Raw genomic sequence first — 25,959 nt, 5'->3', positions numbered from 1 at the left:
CACTTATAACATTAATTCAAAGACCACAAAATTGCTTAAAATGATGCCCCAAAAGCTCCAGGAATACAACCTTACCTAATCCATTATTCAAACTAATTATCTAAAACAATTTAATGGCAGGTAAGTAAAACGTTAGGTTGGTTTTGGTGGGCTTTTTTATTTACAAAGCACCTACATTTTTAACCTCCAAATAATTATTCTAGTTAGAAGTCAATTTATATAATCTCCCTTCTCTACCTCTCCCCTAATGGTGATACCAAATCTAATCATATCATGTATATATAAATTGCTGAGAAAACAAAGAGATACTACATTCTTGAATATAAGTGAATACAAAAATTATCAAGCAGGGTAGTTACAGAGAAACCCCAAAATTGGCCCAATAGTTTCTATTTACTTATTCATAATCTGCCTTATTTCAGAAGGGATATGAAGTGACTCCATTCCAAATTAATAGTAACTATTTTATGCTTTTAAAAATCTTAAGGAAAAACAAAATTTGACATTGTATATCCAAAGTAAACATAAGCAGTGGAAATCAATAAACTAAAATTTGGGTGATAAGCTGAATGATTTCCATAACAGTGAAAGCCAACTTCCAAACACTTTTTTGAAATGGAATATTTGGTCTTCTGCAAAGCTCTGATGAACTCACATATTTAATTAGATATAAAATGGATATGAAAAAAATATAAATTATATTCCCCCTCTAAGCTTTGATAATGAAGACTGAATATACTGACACCTGACAGTTAAGGTGAAACATTCAGGTATTATCATACAGTTCTGGTGAGCATACATCTATTGTAACCTTCCTAGAAGGCTACTTAGCAATACTACCCAATTTTTTTTTTTTTTTTTTTGAGAGAGAGTCTTACTCTGTCATCCAGGCTGGAGTGCAATGACATGATCTCAGTTCACTGCAACCTCTACCTCCTAGGTTCAAATGATACTCCTGCCTTAGCCTCCCGAGTAGCTGGGATTACAGGCATGCACCACCACACCCAGCTAATTTTAGTAGAGATGGGGTTTCACTACGTTGGCCAGGCTGGTCTTGAACTTGTGACCACAGGTGATCCACCTACCTCAGCCTCCTAAAGCACTGGTATTACAGGCATGAGCCACTGCGCCTGGCCTAGTACCCAAATTTTATTTGGTGCATACTCTTTCAACCCAGCAATTCTACTTCTAGGCCTTCATTCAAATAAAATAACATGGCCGAGCACAATGGCTCACAGGCCTATAATCCCAGCAAGTTGGGAGGTCAAGGCAGACAGATCACTTGAGGCCAGGAGTTGGAGACTATCCTGGCCAACATGGTGAAACCCCAACTCCATTAAAAATACAAAAATTAGCCAGGAGTGGTGGCAGGTTCCTGTAATCCCAAGTATTCGGGAGGCTGAGGCAGGAGAATCTCTTGAATCTGGGAGCTTGAACATGGGAGGCAGAGGTTGCAGTGAGCCGAGATCACACCACTGCACTCCAGCCTGGGCGACAGAGTGAAACTCTGACTCATAAATAAATAAATAAATAAATAAACATAAAATAATAATTGTTTAAACATTTATGTGCAGACAAAATGGTTAACAGCATAAAAGGAGGGGAGGAGGATTCCCACTATATCTAACTCAGGAGACTATCTAGTCTAGTGGATGCAGTATGTAGCCATTTTACCAGTTACATACGTACACAAAGAAAGAGGTCCTTGATATAAGAAAAAGCAAGCTATCAGCAAACAGTATATAGAATTACCTTTTTTTAGTTCAAATAGGAGCCTATGTACTTACGGAAGGAAGTGGTAGAAGTCTAAGTAAGGATGCTTAATTTGACTTAATCTTTTATATTTTTCTGCATTTCTTTTCTAATTAAATAATAAAGCTTATCTATGCCAGAGAAAAAAATGCCCATGCCATACAAACTCAATTTATTATGTTTGCTAATATAAAAATACTAGACAATTGTGTAAAATAGAATCCAGTCTTCTTAGGTTAGAATATAAAAAATATATTCCAGAGGTCCTGGAAAAATCATCCCAGTAGAGTTAGCATAAAGTGTGTGTATACACAATATACATCTTTACAGCGCCTTGCCTAAAGGTATTCTGTCTTTATAAAGAGACCAGCTGTCATTGTAAAACATCTGAGAAACACTTTACCCCACTTCATATAGCAAATGATACCCTGGCCAGGTGCGGTGGCTCACACCTGTAATCCCAGCACTTTGGGAGGCTGAGGTGGGCAGATCACAGGGTCAGGACTTCCAGACCAGCCTAGCCAACATGGTAAAAAAAACCCATCTCTACTAAACATACAACAACTACCCAGACATGGTGGCACATGTCCGTAATCCCTGCTACTCAGGAGGCTGAGGCAGGAGAATTGCTGGAACCCAGGAGGCAGAGGTCACAGTGAGCTGAGATCATGCCATTGCATTTCAGCCTGGGTGAGTTGAGCAAGATACTCAAAAACACCCTCCCATCCTGCTGCCCCTCAAGCAAAGTCTTGGCTCATGAAATCTACAAAGTCAACTTATTTGGGGGCCAAATAAGGAAAAGAACCCTTAAGAAGCAATCTGTATAATACCATAGTAACTGCTAAAAAGATTCACATGTATTTTGCACAAGTCTGCAAAGTACGCATACATGCACACTTTAAAAAGTTGACCAAGAGGCCAGGCGCGGTGGCTCATGCCTGTAATCTCAGCACTTTGGGAGGCCAAGGCGGGCGGATCACCTGAGGTCAGGAGTTCCAGACCAGCCTGGCCAACATGATGAAACCCTGTCATATATAAAAAATAAAAATAAAAAAAAAAAGTTGACCAAGTAATTATGAAGGATTTCCAAGAGAATTTCTGGCAACCTCTGTTGTATTTTGCTACTTGTAGAATGGGTCTGAAGAAACTCTAAGAGGAAAGGTCCTCTCAGCCACCACATAATAATCAGAACAGCAGTATTCAAAGCCAGCTAGTTCAAAAACTACTCTCCTACCACTTTGCCTTTGCCAGAAACTACCAACACAAACAACTCACTAAAAACAATAGGTACATTAATGCAAGAGACTGATACTTCAAAATGATTTTGTCACACCAACCAAACATTATGATGAACAAAAAGTTTAGTACTTATGTTCAATATCTTCCTTTGTGACAGATATACTTACATAAGAAAAATAAACTTATCCTTAAAAATATCATGGACTGCCGGGCGCAGTGGCTCACGCCTGTAATCCCAACACTTTGGGAGGCCGAGGCGGGTGGATCACGAGGTCAAGAGATCGAGACCATCCTGGTCAACATGGTGAAACCCCATCTCTACAAAAAATTAGCTGGGCACAGTGGCATGTGCCTGTAATCCCAGCCACTCAGGAGGCTGAAGCAGGAGAATTGCTTGAACCCAGGAGACGGAGGTTGCGGTGAGCCAAGATCGCGCCATTGCACTCCAGCCTGGGTAACGAGCGAAACTCCGTCTCCAAAAATATATATATATATATATCGTGGACAATTCTGCTTAACACCTTTTCCAAGTTTTGTTTTTGGAAGACTCTGGCACAGAAGGTTAAGCAATAGGAAAATAATTGTTTGCCTTCATGCTCTTGCTCCTAGAAACATCCCAGTGTTTATATTCTGTCAACCCCACTCCAATTAACTATATCTCAGTCAAAGGAAGATAATCACAGCTGTTTAGCCATGGGTGCTGCAGATGGCAACTAGCTAAAACAGTATGAAAGACAAGATGTACCAGAGAATGGTTCTCGACATACCAGGATTTCAAAGACTCCCTCCAGCCTAAGGAACATAGAAACACAGAGATACCTTATCTCTACAAAATATAAAAATAATTAGCCAAGTACACTGGCATGTGCCTGTGGTCCCAGCTACTCAGCAGGCTGGAGGATGTCTTAAGCCCGGGAGCCCAAGGCTGCAGTGAGCCACGATGGCACCACTGCACTCTAGCCTGGGCAATGGAATGAAACAAAAAACACAGGCCGGGCGCAGTGGCTCATGCCTATAATCCCAGCACTTTGGGAGGCCAAGGCGGGTGGATCACGAGGTCAAGAGATCAAGACCATCCTGGTCAACATGGTGAAACCCTGTCTCTACTAAAAATACAAAAATTAGCTGGGCATGGTGGCACACACCTGTAGTCCCAGCTACTCGGGAGGCAGAGGCAGGAGAATTGCCTGAACCCAGGAGGCGGAGGTTGTGATGAGCCGAGATCGCGCCATTGCACTCCAGCCTGGGTAACAAGAGCGAAACTCCGTCTCAAAAAAATAAATAAATAAAAATAAAAAACACAAAACACCAAAAAACTAAAACAAAGACTTTCCCTCTACTTCTGTATTTCCCCCACAGCCCACTCAGCCCCGAACAATATCCAGAACTTCATTTGCTATTTTCTTATCTTTGAAGAAAACAAGAAGTCAGATATAGCCCACACTATAAAACTGTTCAAGAAGTAACCAAAGAGAAGTTCTTCATGAAAAGTTCAGCTTTATTTTCTACTACATAGCCCAGAACCACCTCCTTCAGGTTCAGTCCCAAATGAGGAGGGGGCATTAAAACTTAAAACAGAAAGAGAATACTAGACACTTAAGACTTAAAGATTCATCCAACTACCAGAGAAAAGGAATTAAATCTGCTGGAGCTAAAGGAAAGGCAACAACAAATAGTGTCTGGACTCATCTCTACCATAAAAAGATCCAAAAAGATCCCCTCCAGTGAACAGTTAGGAATTATTTTGTTTATTCACAGAGATTCATTTTCTTTGCTTTGCTTTTTTTTCTAAAACAAAGAGAGCAGTTTGGCTCTTCAGTTCACTTTGAAAATAACTGAAAGCCATTCTATTCTATATCCATTAGCAATAAGGTAAACTGATCCCCCATATTCTGTAAAACCTAGAAAACTTATTCCCATGCCAGTAAATAAAAACTATTCAAAATTATAATTCATCATTTAACATGGTTCTCCCAAAAAACACAATTTTGCTGGATTGTCCTGTGTACCACCAGTGTTCTCTTACATGGAATTTTACCTACAGGTACAGCCACACTCAAACAGTGAAATCTTTTTTCACATTAGTTAATTTTTACTCTAAAAGAATTCATTCTCTTCGTTTTGCATCAACTAAAAAGATAATCATTTTAGCTTTCAGTTTTTCACAGCAGTTCATTTTTATATTTCCTGTACCTAATGCAGCGTGACCCTAAAATGAAACTTCAATTAATCTGAACACTGACAAGGGCAGTTCGTTTGTTTTTTACATTTTCCAAGGAAAGGCAGTTATTGATGTGACATCTTTGTATCCTCTTTTGGTGAGTCATTATTTGTTTTAATCTACTCTAAAATAGTTTCCTCAATTTAAAAAATATAAACACAGCCTGGGTGCAGTGGCTCATGCCTGTAATCCCAACACTTTGGCAGGCTGAGATAGGTGGATCACCTGAGGTCAGGAGTTCGAGACCAGCCTGGTCAACATGGTGAAATCCCATCTCTATTAAAAATACAAAAATTAGAGCATTTGTGGTGGCATGTGCCTGTAGTACCAGCTACTTGGGAGGCTGAGGCAAAGAATTAATTGAACCTGGGAGGTAGAGGTTGCAGTGAGTCAAGATCGCACCACGGCACTCCAGCCTGGGTGGCAGAGAGAGATTCTGACTCAAAAAATACATATACAGGCAAGGCACGGTGGCTCATGCCTGTAATCCCAGCATTTTGGGAGGCCGAGGCAGGCAAATCACGAGGTCAAGAGATCAATATCATCCTGGGCAACCTGGTGAAACCTCATCTCTACTAAAAACACAACAATTAGCCAGGCATGGTAGTGTGTGCCTATGGTCCCAGCTACTCAGGAGGCTAAGGCAGAATAATTGCTTGAACCCAGGAGGCAGAGGTTGCAGTAAGCCAAGATCACGCCACTGCACTCCAGCCTGGTGACACAGTGAGACTCAGTCTCAAAAAAAAAGACTAAAAAACAAAAACCATATATATATAAATATATACACATAGAGTTCAAAATTTTAAGGCTGACAAGTGCCTGGTGTAGCTTTAGCTATATCCTTATTAAAATCAAAGGGCTGAGCTCATAAGCCTGCAAGCTCACCAAACTTAACCTAATGTTAAAAAAAAAAAAAGAAAAGAAAACAGTATCTACATAAGCAAATACATACACAGCAAATCCTGGTTTTCTGTTATTGTGGAGATATAAGAAGTAGTTAGAGGTGACGACTAAGATGAAGAAACATGAGCAGTAGGCCAAGAGATGCTTTTCAGGTGGGGTGGTGAAAATATTCACAGGCCCAGAGATTTTTGGAAACTGTAAGGCTAGAGTAGATCACTAAGTTCTCTTTCTAGTTTTCAGATTCTACGACTTCATGAAAAAACCATATATAACAAAAACAGTCATTTCAGGTTAGTGATCCTTCTAGAACTTAAAATAAATATGGAATGGCACCATAATTCATTCCACCCCCATCCCCAATCAAGGTGAAGTTGAAAATGTGATATGGAATTGGGAGACAAATGTAAACAATGCAAATCAATTAATAATACTTACGGTGTCTGAATTCCCTTCCAGCAATATATTGATAGCTTTGTTCACATCTCCATTACAATCATGTAGGGCCACTATGCATTCATCCTGATTTTTCCCCGTCACTTCCATAAGCTAGTGAACATATCAGAAAATGATTAGAGGCAACCAAAAACTAGCACCTGATATTATATTAAGATTCTTCTATACAAATACAGAATTATATAATCCTTCTACATGAAGACGGCCTCTCCTAGACTCTGAGTTTACAATGAGGACAGGTTTACTTATTTTGGGGCCATTCCATGCATGTCCTTTCACTAACACTGGTAGAATCTAACTATAAATCAGTCTTCCTCCAAGTTAACCAAGGAGCAGATACATACATACGTACCATCATTCTCAGAATACCTAAGTTCAGGTATGTGAACAATAAAATTTAATTCAAAGAGACAAGATTCCAAAATTTAAATGTGAGGTGGAACTATATGAGTACATGACCACCATTCATGGAAAATTCAACATAAATGTTTGTCAGGGACAATATTCTATACATTGGCTTTCTCCATTTGGATTAGAACACTCCACAGGCCAGGCATGGTGGCTCATGCCTATAATCAACACTTTGGGAGGCAGAGACGAGAGGATAGCTTTAGCCCAGGAGTTTGAGACAAGCCTAGGCAAAACACTGAGACTTCAGTTTTACAAAAAATTAACTGAGTGTGGTGGTAGGAGAATCGCTTCAGCCCTGAAGGTGAAGGCTGCAATAATCCATGATTGTGCCACTGCACTCTAGCACGGGAGACAGAGCAAAACGCTGTCTTAAAAACAAAAACAAAAAAAATTCCATATACATTCTAAGTTATAACACCATAAAGCTTACAAGTGGAATTCTGCTACTATCACAAAACAAACTCCTAGACATTTTATTTTCTCAAGGATCTTCAACATGGTGCTATGCTTGAAGTAATAATAAAAACTTCAGTCTAGTCTCCTGAACAAGGGATACTTGTTACTTAGCATTTTCATCAGTAGAATAATCACAGACTAGGTAAAATGGAGGTTTCTCAAGTATCAGTGAATAAACCTATGATTTAAATATCTATTATATTTTAACTACATTTAACTATTTTAATATGTACCAGTTGAAGTTCAAAACAGCTTGACCCCAACACATCAAGTGATTTGTCTATGGTCACAAAGGTAATTAATAGCAAACCCTGTCTAGAACTCAGGTCTCCTGATCTCATAATCACAGATCTGCACTATACCATTTGGCCTCCTTGCTTTCATCTTTTCATTTTATCAAGCAGCAAAAGTTCTACATACTCTATAGCCTTCTGATGCTTCAGTCTTTGAATAGCTACTAATAAAGGTCTCGTTTTTATCAATGATCTGTACTAACTGAATGCCTGCAACATGCAATTTTTAAGAAACATGGTCAGAATGAAAATTTCCCCAATGATCAGATTACTAACAGACAGAACTAAAGTTAGAACTTAAATCTCTGAACTCCTGGGCCAATGTTCTATCTATACTATTCAGATAAAAGGCAATACAATATATAGAAGTATATCTCAAACTGTACAAAGATCTCATTCCAGAGAAGGAAATGAATGATTTCTTGTGAGACAAGGCAAGATTTCATTGTGAGACCAATTATTAGATGACATCTACCAAGAGTTGGAATATCTGGCACTGAGGTAAGGGTTACAGCTTGATTTCTAGAATCTTGATAAGAAAGGAAGTCAGCAAAGAGTTGGAACTTAAGATTAAGTTATTAAAAATACCTCTTATTAAAGTTTGAAATGCAGATATTATCCTAAAATTTAATTTTATATTTTTCCAACAAGAGTATGAAATCACAACCATGTTTGAAATGGCAATTCAGGCCAGATACAATAATCCTATAATCCCAACACTTTGGGAGGCCAAGGCAGATTGCTTGAGGCCAGGAGTTCAAGACCAGCCTAGGCAACATTGCAGGACTCTGTCTCTACAAATATTTTAAAAATTAGCTGGGCATGGTGATGCACATCTGTAGTCATAGCTACTCAGGAGACTGAGGCAGCAGGATAGCATGAGCCTAGGAGTCTGAGGCTGCAGTGAGCTATGATTGCACCAAGGCACTCCAGCCTGGACAACAGAGCAAGACCATGTCTCTATGAAAAAAAAAAAAAAAAAAAAAAATTTTAAGGCAATTCAATTCATCCCCAAAATTAAACAAAATTCCCAGAGAATGTGCCAAAGGCTAGATATACTTTCTATGCACAGGTATAGGAAAATCTCAGTGTGTTTACAGAAACGTCTGGCTCAATGTTCACATATAAACACTAATAACTAAGAAAGACTGTATTATAAGGTGGATGAACATATTCAATTCCTTCACTTGCCCACCAATAAAGGTACTTAATCACAAGTCCAAAATCTAATACACAGATTTCAGGTGAGACTAGAAGCCAGAAGTAATACTTTAAAACAAAAATATTTACTGAAATTATTATTATTATTATTATTATTATTATTTTGGAGACAGAGTCATACTCTGAAGTCCAGACTGGAGTGCAATGGCACAATCTTGGCTCACTGCAACCTCCACCTCCTGGGATAAAACAATTCTCTGCCTTAGCCTCCAGAGTAGGTGGGACTACAGGTGTCCGCCACCATGCCTGGCTAATTTTTTTCTTTTTTTTTTTTTTTTTTTGAGACGGAGTTCCGCTCTTGTTACCCAGGCTGGACTGCAATGGCGTGATCTTGGCTCACCGCAACCTCTGCCTCCTGGGTTCAGGCAATTCTCCTGCCTCAGCCTCCTGAGTAGCTGGGATTACAGGCACGTGCCACCATGCCTGGCTAATTTTTATATTTTTAGTAGAGATGGGGTTTCACCATGTTGGCTAGGCTGGTCTCAAACACCTGACCTCTGGTGATCCACCCACCCCACCCTCCCAAAGTGCTGGGATTACAGGCCTGAGCCACTATGCCTGGCCTGAAATTGTATTTTTAGGCACAATCAAAATAGATTACAAAAATGATGATATCCTTTGCCAGAAACATACCTGCTTAACTTTAGCTTCAAAATCTGAATCATTCTTATCAAAGATCACTTGAGCGAGACGCATCTGTTCAGCTGTTGCCTGGAAAGCACATACAATTGTTAAGGATGTGAGCACCAAAAGCATAAGTTAGATTCCAAAATCTGGGTCAAATAGATAAGGCTCTCAAGCACTAGAACTACTAAGTAACAACAAATAAAAGACCCTCAATTTAGGCCTCTCAACCATATATATATATAACCTGTTCCCATAGGAAAAACAAGCATCAAATTAAGTACTTAAAGCACCCATACCTTTGACCAAATGACCTGAAGTTATTGTTCATCTTAACTAGGCATGTGACTTATTTCAATTTTCTTTCCCTTGACAGGGTGGAGGAAATCAACACAAGAGAAGGCAGAACAAAAAATAATGAAATCTTTGCGGGGCATGGTGTTTCATGCCTGTAATCCCAATATTTTGGGAAGCCAAGGTAGGAGAACTGCTTAAGCCCAGGAGTTCTAAACTAGCCTGGGCAACATAGCGAGACTCTGTCTCTATTTAATTTAAAAAAGATTAAAAAAAAAAAAAAAAGGTTTAAAAGGTAATGAAATCTTGAGAGATAGTTGGTATGCAAAAAATAATAAAATAAAAAATAAAAAGTAATGCAAACTGCCCAGACACAGGCTTAGAACCAGACTTTGTGTCAACAAAAGTCTGCTGTCAGGTCTAAAAAAGGTAGGTTGGTCAGTTCTGAAGAGAAAAAGCTGCATTTTGCTAAATTAAAAATATTTTTAGGGCCGGGCATGGTGGCTCACGCCTGTAACCCCAGTACTTTGGGAGGCCAAGGCGGACAGATCACGAGGTCAGGAGTTCGAGACCATCCTGGCCAACATGGCGATACCCGGTCTACTAAAAATACAAAAATTAGCTGGGCGTGGTGGCACGCACCTTTAGTCCCAGCTACTCGGGAGGCTGAGGCAGGAGAATTGCTTGAACCCAGGAGGCGGAGGTTGCAGTGAGCCGAGATCGCGCCACTGCACTCCAGCCTAGCGCCTGGCAACAGAGCAAGACTCTGTCTCATATATATATATATTTTTTTTAAGTCATTTCATCTTTTTTATACACAATAATTTTTTTTTTTCTAAGAGACAGGGTCTCACTATGTTGCCCAGGTTGGTCTTGAACTCCTGGGCTCAAGTGATCCTCCCACCCCAGCCTCCCAAAGTGTTGGAATTACAGGTGTGAGCCACTACATCCGGGAAAAGTTACTCTCTTCATGAAATCTTTGTTTTTTTGTTCTGAGATGGAGTCTCGTGCTGTTACCCAGGCTGGAGTTCAATAGCTCGATCTCGGCTCACCACAACCTCTGCCTCCCAGGTTCAAGCAATTCTCCTGCCTCAGCCTCCTGAGTAGCTCAGATTACAGGCATGAGCCACCATGCCCAGCTAGTTTTTGTATTTTTAGTAGAGACAGGGTTTTGCTATGTTGGCCAGGCTAGTCTGAAACTCCTGACCTCAGGTGATCCACCTGCCTTGGCCTCCCAAAGTGCTGGGATTACAGGCGTGAGCAACCATGCCCGGCCTAAATTACAACTTAAGTTTTTACTTATGTATTTATTAAATTTTTAAAGATAGGGTGATAGGGTCTGGTTCTGTCCCCTCAGGCTGCAATGCAGTGATGCTATCATAGCTCACTGCAGCCTCCAATACCTGGGTTCAAGGGATCCTGCTTCCTCAGCCTCCTATGTAGCTTGAACTACAGGTGCGCACCACCACATCTGGCTATATGCAAAAAACTTACTTCCAGTTACTTTTGTCACTCAAAATATTTTTTAATCAAATTACTTAAAAAAGTTTTGTTTTCTGATGTTTTTAGCAACAAAAAATAAGAAAAGTTCTAAAGAAAGTTAATCTTTTGTGGAGTGACTTTGTAATATGCCAATCTGGTTTCCTAAATTTAACAAAGGTACCATAATTATTACAACAGAGAAATTAGGTGAGGAATATACAGGAACAATCTGTATTAACTCTACTAAATCTAAAATTACTCAAAATAGTTTAAGTTGCCTTGTTAACCAAGTCTAAGTACTAACTCCCAACGCAAATATTTAAAAAGCTGAACAGTTTACGAAAAGACCTTAGAGAAAAAAAGCCATAAAGAACTAATAAACAGCTTTTTTTTTCAATTTTTTATATACATTCATTTCAAATAATATTGACTAAAGTGGGATAATGGAGAGTTGTTGACATTTTTTGCATTTGAGAGCACTTTTCAAAAGGCTTTTCCAATCCATGTGGGTGGGTGATTACACAAACTCCAGGTCCTTTGGCCTGTTCATCCCAACCTACGCCTGCTGAGACCTCAGTTTAACTCTGCAATACTGCTACATTATACCCAGAAAGACATTGGTACAGAAATTCAGTGTCTGTGCTTACTGAATTACTGAATTATCTTACCTCAATGGCTCCCTGTACATGTAAGAACCTTACATATACTCTCACTACCCCTAAATCAGACAATCATTTTTCTGAGCCATAACCAACCAAGAAGTCCCAGTGCCACAGCCAAGAGTGCCAATGTCGTGAAAACTAGATGAAGTAAAAGGGAAAAGCAAAGGGAAAGATGAGTTTTTAAAAGATAGCATTTCCACATTATACATTTGGGTTTGAAGTAATGGCAACTTATTATGAACTGTTAAAGTCAAAAATATAGAAACAAATCTCTAAGTAAAGAAGCTTTTATTTCAGAAGAATATGTAAGAAGTAGGACTGCGGCCAATGTGGTGGCTCACACCTGTATTCCCAACATTTTAGGAGGCCAAAGCATGTGTGTGGATCACCTGAGCTAAGGAGTTCAAGACCAGCCTGGCCAACTGGTGAAACTCCATCTCTACAAAAAATAGAAAAATTAGCCAGGTGTGGTGGCACGCATCTGTAATCCCAACTACTCCAAAGGCTGGGGCAAGAGAATCGACTGAACCCAGGAGGCGGAGGTTGCAGAGAGCCGAGATCGCGCCACCCTACTCCAGCCTGGGCAACAGAGCAAGACTTTGTCTCAAAAAAGAAAAAAAAAAAAGTAGGATTGCAGTCCAGAACATACATATATACAAGGGTAGCCTTCAGTGTACCCAAACAACAAAGACAAAGTTGGGAGTTTTATTAGAGAAAGAAATATGACATATTGTTTTGAAAGAAAACTCATTGGAACACCAGGCGCAGAGGCTCACACCTGTAATCCCAGTACTTTGGGAGGCTGAGGCGGGCAGATCACCTGAGGTCAGGAGTTCGAGACCAGCCTGACCAACAGGGAGAAACTCATCTCTACTAAAAATACAAAATTAGCTGGGCTTGGTGGCACATGCCTGTAATCCCAGCTACTCAGACGGCTGAGGCAGGAGAATCACTTGAACCCAGGAGGCAGAGGTTGGGGTGAGCCGAGATCACGCACGCCATTGCACTCTAGCCTGGGAAACAAGAGTGAGAAAGAAAGAAAAAGAAAGGAAAGAAGGAAGGGGAGGAAGGGGAGGGAGGAAGGGGAGGGAGGAAGGAGAGGGAGGAAGGAGAGAGGGAGGAAGGGGAGGGAGAAAGGGGAAGAAGGAAGGGGAGGATGGAAGGGGAGGGAGGAAGGGGAGGGAGGAAGGGAAGGATGGAAGGGGAGGGAGGAAGGAAGAGGAGGAAGGAAAAGAAGGGGAGGAAGGGGGAGGGGGGAAGGGGGAGGGTGAAGGGGGAGAGGGAGGGGGACAGGGAGGGAAAACTCATTGGAACCACTCAACCTTTCGGGAGCTGGTAAGCTCTGATTGGTAAGTGAAGACAGCTGGTAAAACTAGACTTAGCGTCACAAGAGTTCATCTCAACAGCTACTAGGTAAAACTGGATTTAAGGTTACAGCAGGTCATTGTGGCAGCTGCCTTGCAATATAATCCCTGGGCAGGTGCTTTGTGCCCCAAGCACTTTTTTACCACCTTGGTCCACTGACTCTAAATTTAGGTGGGTATGACAAGATAACTCCAATTCATGTAATCAATTTTCACAAAATGAAGGTGGTCTGTTGGTATCCCTGTTGCTAGAAGTCTGTACGAGGAATTTGCCCATTTTTCCTAATACTATTATTTTCCACTCCCTGAGTTTCAAACCTAAACAATGTACCATGCTCATTATCCAGCAGATTCAGGCACCCTTGTTCCATACCAAGCACCACTGATGTTTATCCCTTCCCATCATTAAAGTTTCTTAAATTACAAGTTTTACATGTCAAACACAAGAAAAATTGAGAAACCCATAAGGTGACCATCTAACACTGAACTATTTATGTATTTGGTATTTATATATTTTTCACTTTTTTTTTTGAGACAAGGTTTCGCTCTGTGGCCTAGGTTAGAATGCAGTGGCACAATCACAGCTTCACCACAGCCTTGACTTCTCAGGCTCAAGCAACCGTCTGACCTCAGCTTCCTGAGTAGCAACCATGGCAGCCACCATGCTTGGCTAATTTTTTTTCTTTTTGTTTTGGTAGAGACAAGATCCCACTGTGTTGCCCAGGCTCATCTTGAACTCCTAAATGCAAGCAATCCTCCCAGTTCTGCCTCCCAAAGAGCTGGAATTGCAGGCATGAGCCACCATGCCTGGCTACTTTCCTCTTTTATCAAAAGCAGAATATTTAACATACTAATGTGTAAAATCACTCACTCACACAATTTACTATGGATGTCTATATCAGGTTTAATGCTACATAACAATCCATTGCATAGGTGCTACTTTTTTTTTTTTTTTTTTTTTAGGACAGGGTTTCAGTGTGCTAGTCAAGCTGGAGTACAGTGGCACAATCGGGTGATCCACCCGCCTTAGCCTCCCTAAATGTTGTGATTACAGTCGTAAGCCACCACACCTGACCCTTATAATAATATTTTTTAATACAAATTATTCACCTTTGCAAGATGATAAATTATAACCCATAAATTATCCAAAAAAAATATGAAATATGCTCTTCAAAAATGTCATGGTCATGAAAAACAAGAAAAAATGAAAAAACTATCACAGACCAGAAGAGACAAAGAAGACTAAGTACTAACTGGATTGGATCCTGGAACAGGAAAGGGACATTAGTGGAAAAGCTAGTAAAATTCAAATAAGGTCTATGTTTAGTTAATAATATTGTGGCAATGTTATCTTAGTCTTAACAAATGATCACACCAGACAGAGATTAGTAAACTATGGCCTAGGATCTGTTTTTATATGGCGTGCCAGCTAAGAAAAGTTTTTAACATTTTAACATTATTAAAAAACAAAAATAGGGCTTGGGCACAGGGGTTCAAGCCTGCAATCCCAGCACTTTGAAAGGCTGAGGCAGATGGAACACTTGAGGTCAGGAGTTCAAGACCAGCCTGGCCAAAATGGTGAAACCCCATCTCTACTAAAACTACAAAAAATTAGCTGGGCATGGTGGTGCATACCTGTAATCCCAGATACTCAGGAGGCTGAGGCAGGAGAATCACTTGAACCCAGGATGCAGAGGTTGCAGTGAGCTGAGATAATGTCACTGTACTCCAGCCTGGGCAACAGAGCAAGACTATCTCAAAACATACTCACACACACATACACACGCACACAGAGCAGCTCATACCTGTAATCCCAACACTTTGGAAAGCCGAGGTGAGAAGATCACTTGGGCCTAAGAGTTTGAGACCAGCCTGAGCAACATAGAAAGACACTGTCTCCAAAAAACTTTTTTAACTAGCCAGGAATGGTACCACCTGCCTGTAGTCCCAGCTACTTGGGAGGCAGAGGCAGGAGGCTGCAGTGAGCTATGAGGTTGCAAGAAGTATGAGGTTGCAGTGAGCTATGTAGCTACCACTATACTCCCAGCTGGGTGAGCATGAGACCCTGTCTTAAAAACGTAATAAAATAAAAATGCAACATAGTTGCATTTAGTTGCGTAGTTCACCTAGGTTCACCTAGGACTATCTAACACTTTACAGAAAAGGTTAGGCAATCCTTTATGTAAAAAGTTAACATTCAGGAAAGACGGGTGAATATTTCAATCTCTCTCTGTATTGTCCTTTGCAACTTTTTTACAACTCTTAAAATTATTCCAAAATAATTTTTCCCAAAAAAAATTGTTTGGTTTTTTAAGACAGAATCTTGCTCTGTCACCCAGGCTGGAACGCAGTGGCACAATCTCAGCTCATTGCAACCTCTGCCTCCCAGGTTAAAGCAATTCTCATGCCTCAGCCTTCAAGTAGCTGGGATTACAAGTGCACAGCACACCACACCACCATGGCCTGCTAATTTTTGTATTTTTAGTAGAGACGGGGTTTTGCCATGTTGGCCAGGCTGGTCTCAAACCCCTGGCCTCAGGTGATCTGCCTGCCTCAGCCTTCCAAAGTGCTGGAATTACAGACACGAACCACCACATCCAACCAAAAAGTTTTTTTCTTATAAATTTTTTTAAAAATATTTTTTATAGAGACAGGGTCTTGCTATTTGGTCCAGGATGGTCTCAAACTCCTGAGCTCAAACAATCCTTCCACATCAGCCTCCCAAAGTGTTGAGATTACAGGTGTGAGCCACCATGTCCCAGTTCAAAATGTTTTTTATTATTTGGTAAGCCGAGAGATTCAAGCACTTATCCTACCAAACAGTATAAAAAGTTTGTATTTTTTGTAGAGACAGGTCTCAACATGTTGCCCAGGTTGGTCTCAAACTCCTGGTCTCAAGCAATCCTCCCATCTCAGACTCCCAAAGTGCTGAGACTACAGGAGTGAGCCACCACGCCTATCAGGAAACAATCTTTTTATGTAAATATCCATGTGACAAATGAAAAAGAAATGACATATATTTTCTAACACATTTTGTATTGGCATGTTTTTATGATTTTAACACGGATTTCCCTAAGCTAATGAGGTAAAGGATCTTTTCACCTACTTATTTGCAACACAACCTTCCTGAGTGAAATTTCATTCAAATCTTTTGTCCTTTTTTGAGACAAGGGTCCTACTCTGTCACCCAGGCTGGAGTGCAATGGCACAATCACAGCTCGCTGCAGCCTCAGCCTCCTGGGCTGAAGCAACTGTCCAACCTCAGCCTCCCAAGCAGCTGGGACTACAGGCTCCTGCCACCCTGTTCGGCCAATTTTCTTTTTTATTTCTAGTGGGTACAAGGTTTCACTATATTTGTATTGCACCTGAACTCCTGAATTCAAGCAATTCTCCTGCCTCAGCCTCCCAAAGTGCTGAGATTACACGCATGAGCCACCATGCCCCACTTTTCGTCCTTTGTAAAATGTGTTATTTCCTTATTGTTTCAAAAGTTTGTGACAAGTCCTGCATCAGATGCAAAGATTTTTCTCCCAATCTGTGGCTTGTCTTTCCATTCTCTGAACAATCTTTTGAAACCGTTCTCTGAACAATCCCTTGAAACTGTATGTTTTCAGTTTTGCTAAAGTCCAATTTCTCCATTTGTTCTTTTATGGATCATGCCTTTTTTGCTACATCTAGGAAATCTTTGACTAACCCAATAGCATCAAGATTTTCTCCCATATTTTGTTCTGTCAACTTTAAGCTTGGGGTTTTCAGTCTATGACCCATTTTAATTTTTGTATTTATGAGTGTTTCCAAATATGCATATATAATAGTTCCCATGCTTTTTATTGAAGAGGCCATCCTTTCCCCCTCTACCTTGCCTTTGACTCTCAAAAATTGGTCATCAACATGAGTGGGTTTATTTCTAGACTCTTCATTTTATTTCACTGCCTACCTTTACACCAATCCAAAACACTAGGGATAGCAACCAAGTGTTGGTGAGGACTTTTTGCCAGCAGAATTAGTGGAACACTGCTGGCAGAAAAGCAAATGGTACAACCACTTTGGAAAACGGTTTAGCAATTTTTTTCTTTTTTGGACAGGGTCTCATTCTGTCACCCAGGCTGGAGTGGAGTGGCGCAATCTCTGCTCACTGCAACCTCCACCTCCCAGGGCTCAAGCAATCCTCCCATCTCAGCATCCTGAGTAGCTGGGACTACAGGTGCAGGCCACCATATCCAAGGAATTTTTGTATAGACAAGGTTTCGCTATGTTGTCTAGGCTTGTCTCAAACTCCTGGGCTCAAGTGATCTACCCACCCACCTTGGCCTCCCAAAGTGCTAGGATTCTAAGTGTGAGCTACCATGCCTGATCTAGCAATTTTTCTTTTTTTTTTTTTTAGATGAAGTCTTACTCTGTTGCCCAGGCTGGAGTGCAATGGTGCGATCTCAGCTCACTGCAACATCCACCTCCCAGGTTTAAGCAATTCTCCTGCCTCAGCCTCTCAAGTAGCTGGGATTACAGGCATGCACCACCACGCCTGGCTAATTTTTGTATTTTTATTAAGATAGGGTTTCACCATGATGGCCAGGCTGGTCTTGAACTCCTGATCTCAGGTGATCCACCCGCCTCAGCCTCCCAAAGTGCTAGGATTACAGGCGTGAGCCACCGTGCTTGGCAGCAATTTCTTAAGAAGTTAAACATACACATACTTAGTATCATTCCAAAAGTGCATGTGTGGATCCATACAAAGACTTGTACACAAATGTCTATAGCAGATTTGTAATAGTCAAAAACTGCAAAGACCACAAATGTGTGTGAACAGATAAATGAACAAATGGTGGTATATCCATAAAGTGAAATATAAATCAGAAATAAAAAGGAATAAACTACTAATAGATCCAACACTGATAAATCTCAAAATAATTATGCTTAGTAAAAGGAGTCGTTTATATAATACTCTAAGAAATGTAAACTAATCTAGTAAAGGAAAGCAGTCAGTAGTTACTAGGAGACAAAGAAGGCAGTAGGAAGGAATTACTAAAGGGTACAAGGAAAACTTTTAGGGTAATGAGTATGTTCCCTATTTACTGTGGTAATTATTTCTTATGTCAAAAATTATCAAATTGGTCAGGCACAGTGGCTCACACCTGTAATCCCAACATTTCGGGAGGTGAAGGCAGGCAGACCACTTGAGCTCAGGAGTTCCAGGTCAGCCTGGGCAACATGGCAAGACCCCGTCTCCACCCAAAATACAAAAAAGTAGCCAGGCACTGTGATGTGTGCCTGTGGTCCCAGCTACTCAGGAAGCTGAGTTGGGAGTACAGTTTGAGGGACGCGGGTTGCAGTGAGCCAAGACCGCACCACCGTACTCCAGCCTGGGTGACAGAGCGAAACGCTGTTTCTTTTTTTTTTTTTCTTTTTTCTTCTATTTTTTGAGATGGGAGTCTTGCTCTGTCGCCAGGCTGGAGTGCAGTGGCGCAAACTCGGCTCACTGCAACCTCCACCTACTGGGTTCAAGCGATTCTTCCGCCTCAGCCTCCCAAGTAGCTGGGACCACAGGCACGTGCCACCACACCCAGCTAATTTTTTTGTATTTTTAGTAGAGATGGGGTTTCACCGTGTTGGCCAGGATGGTCTCGATCTCTTGACCTCATGATCCGCCTGCCTTGGCCTCCCAAAGTGCTGGGATTACAGACATGAGCCACCGCGCCCAGCCAACCCTGTTTCTTTAAAAAAAAAAAAAAAATCAAATTGTACACTTGATAGAGTTTATTGTGTCAATTATAACTCCATAAACCTGTATTTTAAATGGTAAAATTGTCATCACATCACATTGCAAATCCCAATGAATTACTTTAATTAAATGCCAAATATCACTTACTATCACACAGAGAAACAACCAGATATTATGTGCTTCTTGATGGAAGGTAAGAATATCAAATATGAGTCTGATCAAAAGCATGGATTGTGCTATGATTTAGTAAGAAATACAGAGAATGAAGTAACATTATAAACTTCTCCATCAATATACAATCAATAACAGTCAGATTGTGATAAACTCTACAGGTTAAATACCCCAGGTTCTTCAACAGAAAACAGAGAAAAGTAAAAGACGGAATGGAGGAGGAACCTACAGATTATGACAGTTGTGATTTTTTTTTTTTTTTGGAGACAGATTCCGACATTCTCACTCTGTCACCCAGGCTGGAAAGCAGTGCTGTGATCTCAGTTCACTACAATCTCTGCCTCCCTTGGTTCAAGCAATTCTCCTGCCTCAGTCTTCCAAGTAGCTGGGACTACAGGCATATGCCACCACGCCTATCTAATTTTTTGTATCTTAGTAGAGACAGGGTTTCACTGTGTTGCCCAGGCTGGTCTTGAACTCCTGAGCTCAGGCAATCTGCCTGCCTCAGCCTCCCAAAGTGCTAAGACTACACGCATGAGCCACCACGCCCAGCCCTGACTTTCTTCTTAATGAACAAGACTAAACAATTGTGTCTCGGGATGTACTTGGATAACAAAATTCTACGAGCTTCAAGGGTCAGAACAGCAGTCACTTTTGGAGAGAAGGCAGGCATTAAAATTGAGATGTGGCTGGGCACAGTGGTTCACATCTGTAATCTCAGTACTTTGGCAGTCTGAGGCAGGTGGATTGCTTGAGCCCAGGAGACCAGCCTGGAAAGCATAGAGAAACCTTATCTCTACTAAAAATAAAAAATTAGCTGGGCATGGTGGTATGCACATGTAGTACCAATTACTCAGGAGACTGAAGTGGGAGGATCACTTGAGCCCAAGAGATCAAGACTGCCATGCCAATTAGCCATGATTGTGATACTGCACTCCAGGAGCCTGGGCAACTGAGATACTGTCTTACAAAAAAAAAAAAAAAAAAAAAAAAGCCTGACACGGTGACTCATGCCTGTAATCCCAGCACTTTGGGAGGCCAACGTAGGCTGATCACCTGAGGTTGGGAGTTCCAGACCAGCCTGGCCAACATGGTGAAACCCCGTCTCTACTAAAAATACAAAAATTTGCCAGGCATGATAGCGGGTGCTTGTAATCCCAGCTACTTGGGAGGTTGAGGTGGGATAATCACTTGAACCCGGGAGGCAGAGATTGAAGTGAGCTGAGATTGCACCACTACACTCCAGCCTGGGTGACAAAGCGAGAGTTGGTCTGGGGGCAGGGGGGGAGTGGAACTGAGATGGAATATGGAGAGTTTCTGGGTTTGCTGGCAAAGCTTTCCTTCTTGGCCAGAAAACTCAGCCCTTAATGAGCTCACCTAATTCATTAAGCTATGTGTTTGGAAGTTTGTGTATTTGTATCTTATTTTACAATAAAAAGTTCAAAAATCAAATTTTAAATACACTCTATTATTTGGATTTGTCCTGGATTATGTGTATTTTCAAATTATGGAAGGTCCTATGGAATATTCACTCCCAAGAATCTGTCTATTCTGTTCAAAATTTGTGAAGCACATAATTATCATGAAATGATGAAACAGAAATAAATAAAGTTGTAGTGGGAAAAAGAATTCACAAAAGAAATGAGTCTTAAAAGATGAAAACAGGCTGGGCGCAGTGGCTCACGCCTATAATCCCAGCACTTTGGGAGGCTGAGGCAGGTGGATCACGAGGTCAAGAGATCGAGACCATCCTGGTCAACATGGTGAAACCCTGTCTCTACTAAAAATACAGTAATTAGCGGGACATGGTGGCACGCGCCTGTAGTCCCAGCTACTTGGGAGGCTGAGGCAGGAGAATTGCTTGAACCCGGGAGGCAGAGGTTGCAGTAAGCCGAGATCGCGCCATCTCAAAAAAAAAAAAAAAAAAAAAAAAAAAAAAAAAAAACAACAACAACAAAAAGAAGTGAGTCTTTAATAAATCACTAAAGCAGGAAGAGGTATATGCACCAAATTGGTCCTGTAAACACAGTTAAAACGATACATTTTATGTTAAGTGTATTTTACTGTAAATTTTTTTAACTACAAAGAGAGAAAGAGGGCTGCGCGCAGTGGCTCACGCCTGTAATCTCAACACTTTGGGAGGCCGAGATGGGTGGATCACCTAAGGTCAGGAGTTCTAGACCAACCTGGCCAACATGGTGACACCCCATCTCTATAAATAAAAATAAAAATAGGGCCGGGCGCAGTGGCTCACGCCTGTAATCCCAGCACTTTGGGAGGCCGAGGCGGGTGGATCACAAGGTCAATAGATCGAGACCATCCTGGTCAACATGGTGAAACCCCGTCTCTACTAAAAATACAAAAAATTAGCTGGGCGTGGTGGCGCATGCCTGTAATCCCAGCTACTCAGGAGGCTGAGGCAGGAGAACTGCCTGAACCCAGGAGGCGGAGGTTGCGGTGAGCCGAGATCGCGCCATTGCACTCCAGCCTGGGTAACAAGAGCGAAACTCCGTCTCAAAAAATAAAAAATAAAAATAAAAAATAAAAAAATAAAAATAAAATAAAGCGAACGAGACTTAAGAGTCAAAGAAGAAATCAAAAAGGAAATAACACAACACTTTGAGATAAAGGAAAATAAAGACATACCAAAAACCAAAAGTTAAGGGATGCAATGAAAGTAGTGCTTAGAGGAAAATTTACAACTGAAAATGACATTAAAAAGGAACTTCAGGCTGGCCCCGGTGCCTCCCGTCTGTAATCCTAGCACTTTGGGAGGCTGAGGCAGGTGGACTGCCTAAGCTCAAGAGTTTGAGATCAGCCTGGGCAACATGGTAAAACCCTGTCTCTACTGAAAATATAAAAAATTAGTAGGCCGTAGTGGCAGGCGCCTGTAATCCCAGCTACTTGGAAGGCTGAGGCACAAGAATTACTTGAACCTGGGAGGCAGAGGTTGCAGTGAGCCTAGATCATGCCACTTCACTCCAGCCTGGGTGACAGAGTGAGACTGTCTCTAAAACAGACCAAAAAAAGACTTCAAATCAATAATCTAACTGTACACCTTACGAAACTAGAAAAAGAAGAGCAAACTAATCCCAAAGTAAGCAGAAAATAAGAATAGAGACTACAGTGGAAATAAATGGAAAATAGAAAAGTAGAGAGTGAAAAAATCATTTTTTTCTTTTTGAAGACAGAATTTTATTTCCATCGCCCAGGCTAGAGTACAGTGGAACGATTTTGGCTCAGTGCAACCTCTGCCTCCCACACTTAAGCAATTCTCCTGCCTCAGCCTCCCAAGCACCTAGGACTATAGGTGTGCACCACCATGCTTAGCTAATTTTTGTAGAGACGACAGGGTTTCACTATGTTGCCCAGGTTGGTCTTGAACTCCTGAGCTCAAAAAATCCTCCCACCTCAGCCTCCCAAAGTGCTAAGATTACAGGCGTGAACCACTGCACCTGACCTACAGCTTCTATTTTATTGCAAGCGGTATCCAGTTCAGCTCCACACTGTGTCCTTAATAAATTACCCAGGTTTATGCTGGGTTTTTTTTTTTTTTTTTTTTTTTTTTAAAAGATGGGGTTTCACCATGTTGGTCAGGCTGGTCATGAACTCCCAACCTCAGGTGATCCACCTGCCTTGGCCTCCAAAGTGCTTGGATTACAGGCGTGAACCACCACGCCTGGCCGTATGCTGTTTTTAATGACCCAGACCTCCTACTGACCAGTCAAGTGTAGGACGCGATACATCAATCATGTTGCCCCTCAGCTAAGGAGGATGTTATTTTATAAGCAGTCTAAAAATGCATGGTATGGATAGCAAGAGAAGGAAAGAATGTACAGGGAGATGTTTCTGTCATTTCATACTTGAAGGGACTAGACATGTATAAGGACTAAGCAGCTAGGAGAACACAATTCACATCAGAGACATGGGGAACCTGTGAGAGTCTAAAATGAGAAGTACACAAAAAGATGGAAATGAGAGTTGAGGGCAAGAGATTGTCAAGTGACAGCAGTCAGTACTACATAAAGAAAACCACCAGAACCCTAAGGTAACAGGATGTTTGTACATAGAAAACAAACTTAAAACAAAAATCAGCAGCATTTTCCAGGATAAGGATTATGTTCCATAACTTGACAGGATATTGTGTTACACAGGAATACGTATTTGGCAAAAAACAACCCAATATACTTGGAATGTTATCTGTATATAAATTTTACCTTAAAAAGACTACAAGGCTGGGTGCACTGGCTCACGCCTGTAATCCCAGTACTGTGGGAGGTCAAGGCGGGTGGATCACCTTAGGTCAGGAGTTCAAGACCAGCCTGGCCAACCCCATCTCTACTAAAAATACAAAATGAGCCAGGTGTGGTGGTGCATGCCTGTGATCCCAGCTACTTAGGAGGCTGAGGCAGAAGAATTGCTTGAACCTGGAAGGTGGAGGTTGCAGTTAGCCAAGATCCCGCCATTGCACTCCAGCCTGCACAACAATAGCAGAAACTCCATCTCAAAAAAAAAAAAAAAGGCCGGGCGCGGTGGCTCAAGCCTGTAATCCCAGCACTTTGGGAGGCCGAGGCGGGTGGATCACGAGGTCAAGAGATCGAGACCATCCTGGTCGACATGGTGAAACCCCGTCTCTACTAATACAAAAAATTAGCTGGGCACGGTGGCGCGTGCCTGTAATCCCAGCTACTCAGGAGGCTGAGGCAGGAGAATTGCCTGAACCCAGGAGGCGGAGGTTGCGGTGAGCCGAGATCGCGCCATTGCACTCCAGCCTGGGTATCAAGAGCGAAACTCCGTCTCAAAAAAAAAAAAAAAAAAAAAAAAAAAAAAAAAAAAAAAAAAAAAAAAAGACTATAAACAAATGATTGACTCTAGTCAATGATACCCATTTTGAAATGATTAAGAGTACCACTAATCATTTACATTGAAAAGCATTAAAAAGTTAGATAAAATAATGGAAAGGTAATGGAACACATGGCTACTGACTATATAACTCTCAACTGTTCTTCATATGTGACCATTTTCACAATAAAAGTATTGTGGGGAGGGATTTTGGCAGATCAGAAAAGGAGTGGAGTAGACAGCTTGGGGTGATAGATGTGTTAAACAGGAACTAAAACAAAGAGATTTTAAAAAAAAAAAAAAGGTGAAAATTATGGACTAGTTGTGGATATCCACTCACTGCACAGTATTATTATAAGAACATCCCTGGTTTTAAGACATTTCAAACAGAAACTATTTCATGCAGAAATGTCAGAGTACAAGATAAACCAAAGTTAGGAAATGTGGCTGAAATCTCTCTGGAAAAAGTATAAAAAAGTGGCCAGGCATAGTGGCTCATGCCTGTAATCCAAGCACTTTGGAGGCCAAGGTGGGCAGATCACCTGAGGTCGGGAGTTCAAGACCAGCCTGACCAACATGGTGAAACCACGTCTTTAAAAAAAAAAAAAAAAAGTATAAAAAAGTAATAGAGGAGTGGGGAAACCAGGAACAAATAATGGTTCTGAAGGCAGAATATTTAAACTTGAACAATGCCTGAGAATAGCCAGTGCTTTGTAAATGTGCACAATTTAAAAACCAAAGAAACACTTACTGACCTGATCAAAATATTAACAAAAAAGCACTTGATGAGTGAAAGAATCTCACTGAATATTTCAAGCAGAATAGTTACTAATAATAGCATTTTGCTGTAGGGGACACTCTGAAGCTTATATGTTTCTACATTATCATTCTAATACTGTTTCACCCATACATTTCTAACTATAAAGTCACTATTCATTGGTATATGTAAGGTAAATACCAATGACTGATTTATTCAGACTTAGCTTTTCCAGCTTAAGTATTATATGACAAAAATACTCTGTATTTCTCTTCAGTAATATCTTTTTTATCCTAAAAGGGCACAGAGACTACTTTTGAAAGCATAGCCAATACACGTAATACCCATTTAACAGTACCAGTACAGTAACACTAGTGCTAGCATATTTATGAAAATAAATTTCAATGAGAACTTTAATTTTTACCTTTATAATAAAATATCCTACCTGAGTCAAGAAAAAAATTTTTCTCTGATAAACAATTCAACAAATATTTGATAAACAAAGCACCAAACATAAGAGTATAATAGGGAAGTTACCAGGCTGAGCTCTAGGAAGTGTCAAGAGGTCGGTACAGCTTGGGAAAAAAGAGGAAAAATCAGGATCAACTGGTAATTCTTAAGTTAAGCAAGGTCAGCGCACCCTCCCCTGAAATAAACATTAGTGACATACACCAGGTCACGTCTCAAGTTGAAAAATATCTTGCCAAGAAAAGTAGCATCACTACAGCTCTTCCTCTGGATCTCTTATCCATTCGCATGGCTTATACCTAAGCCACTTTCACAGTGGAAAACGTGAAATTTTTCAAATGAATCCAAATTTTTTTTTATTAGATCTATCACCCAGAAAAAATATGGAAATAATAAAGTAGAATTATTTATGCCCACCACCAAAGATAAACATTATTAACAGTCTACTAGCCTGTTCTCATTAACGTTCAACAGTTTTGCTTTACTTTTACATATTTTTTCAGCTGATCAGAAACCGTACCTTTACTAAGACACTGTATATCATAATTTTCAAATACTTTTATAATCACTTCATAATTGTGGAATATTCACATAATTTGGTGGAATATTCACAGAAATTCACAAGAG

The 25,959-nt window shown here is 40.8% G+C and overlaps 1 protein-coding gene across 4 annotated transcripts in view; it reads right to left on the bottom strand.

Annotated features, from left to right (window-relative positions):
- UBAP2 (ubiquitin associated protein 2) overlaps window positions 1-25,959 on the bottom strand; it is a 164,280-nt gene that overhangs the window by 79,402 nt on the left and 58,919 nt on the right. For 3 of the 4 annotated variants that reach the window (XM_064380566.1, XM_021671541.2, XM_064380569.1), the window contains exons 3-4: window positions 9,583-9,660; window positions 6,551-6,661 (exon numbers count right to left, since the gene is read on the bottom strand). In XM_064380566.1, coding sequence (XP_064236636.1) covers window positions 6,551-6,661; window positions 9,583-9,660 — 189 coding nt within the window. Of the gene's footprint in view, window positions 1-6,550; window positions 6,662-9,582; window positions 9,661-25,401; window positions 25,440-25,959 lie in introns of all 4 variants that reach the window. The other variant, XM_064380571.1, reaches the window with a different exon arrangement.

Source organism: Aotus nancymaae, unplaced genomic scaffold (assembly GCF_030222135.1).
Source record: "Aotus nancymaae isolate 86718 unplaced genomic scaffold, 86718_ANA_hifiasm-v0.15.2.pri h1tg000003l, whole genome shotgun sequence".
NCBI classification, from domain to species: Eukaryota; Metazoa; Chordata; class Mammalia; order Primates; family Aotidae; genus Aotus; species Aotus nancymaae.
This window is presented reverse-complemented; position numbering and strand designations above follow the sequence as displayed.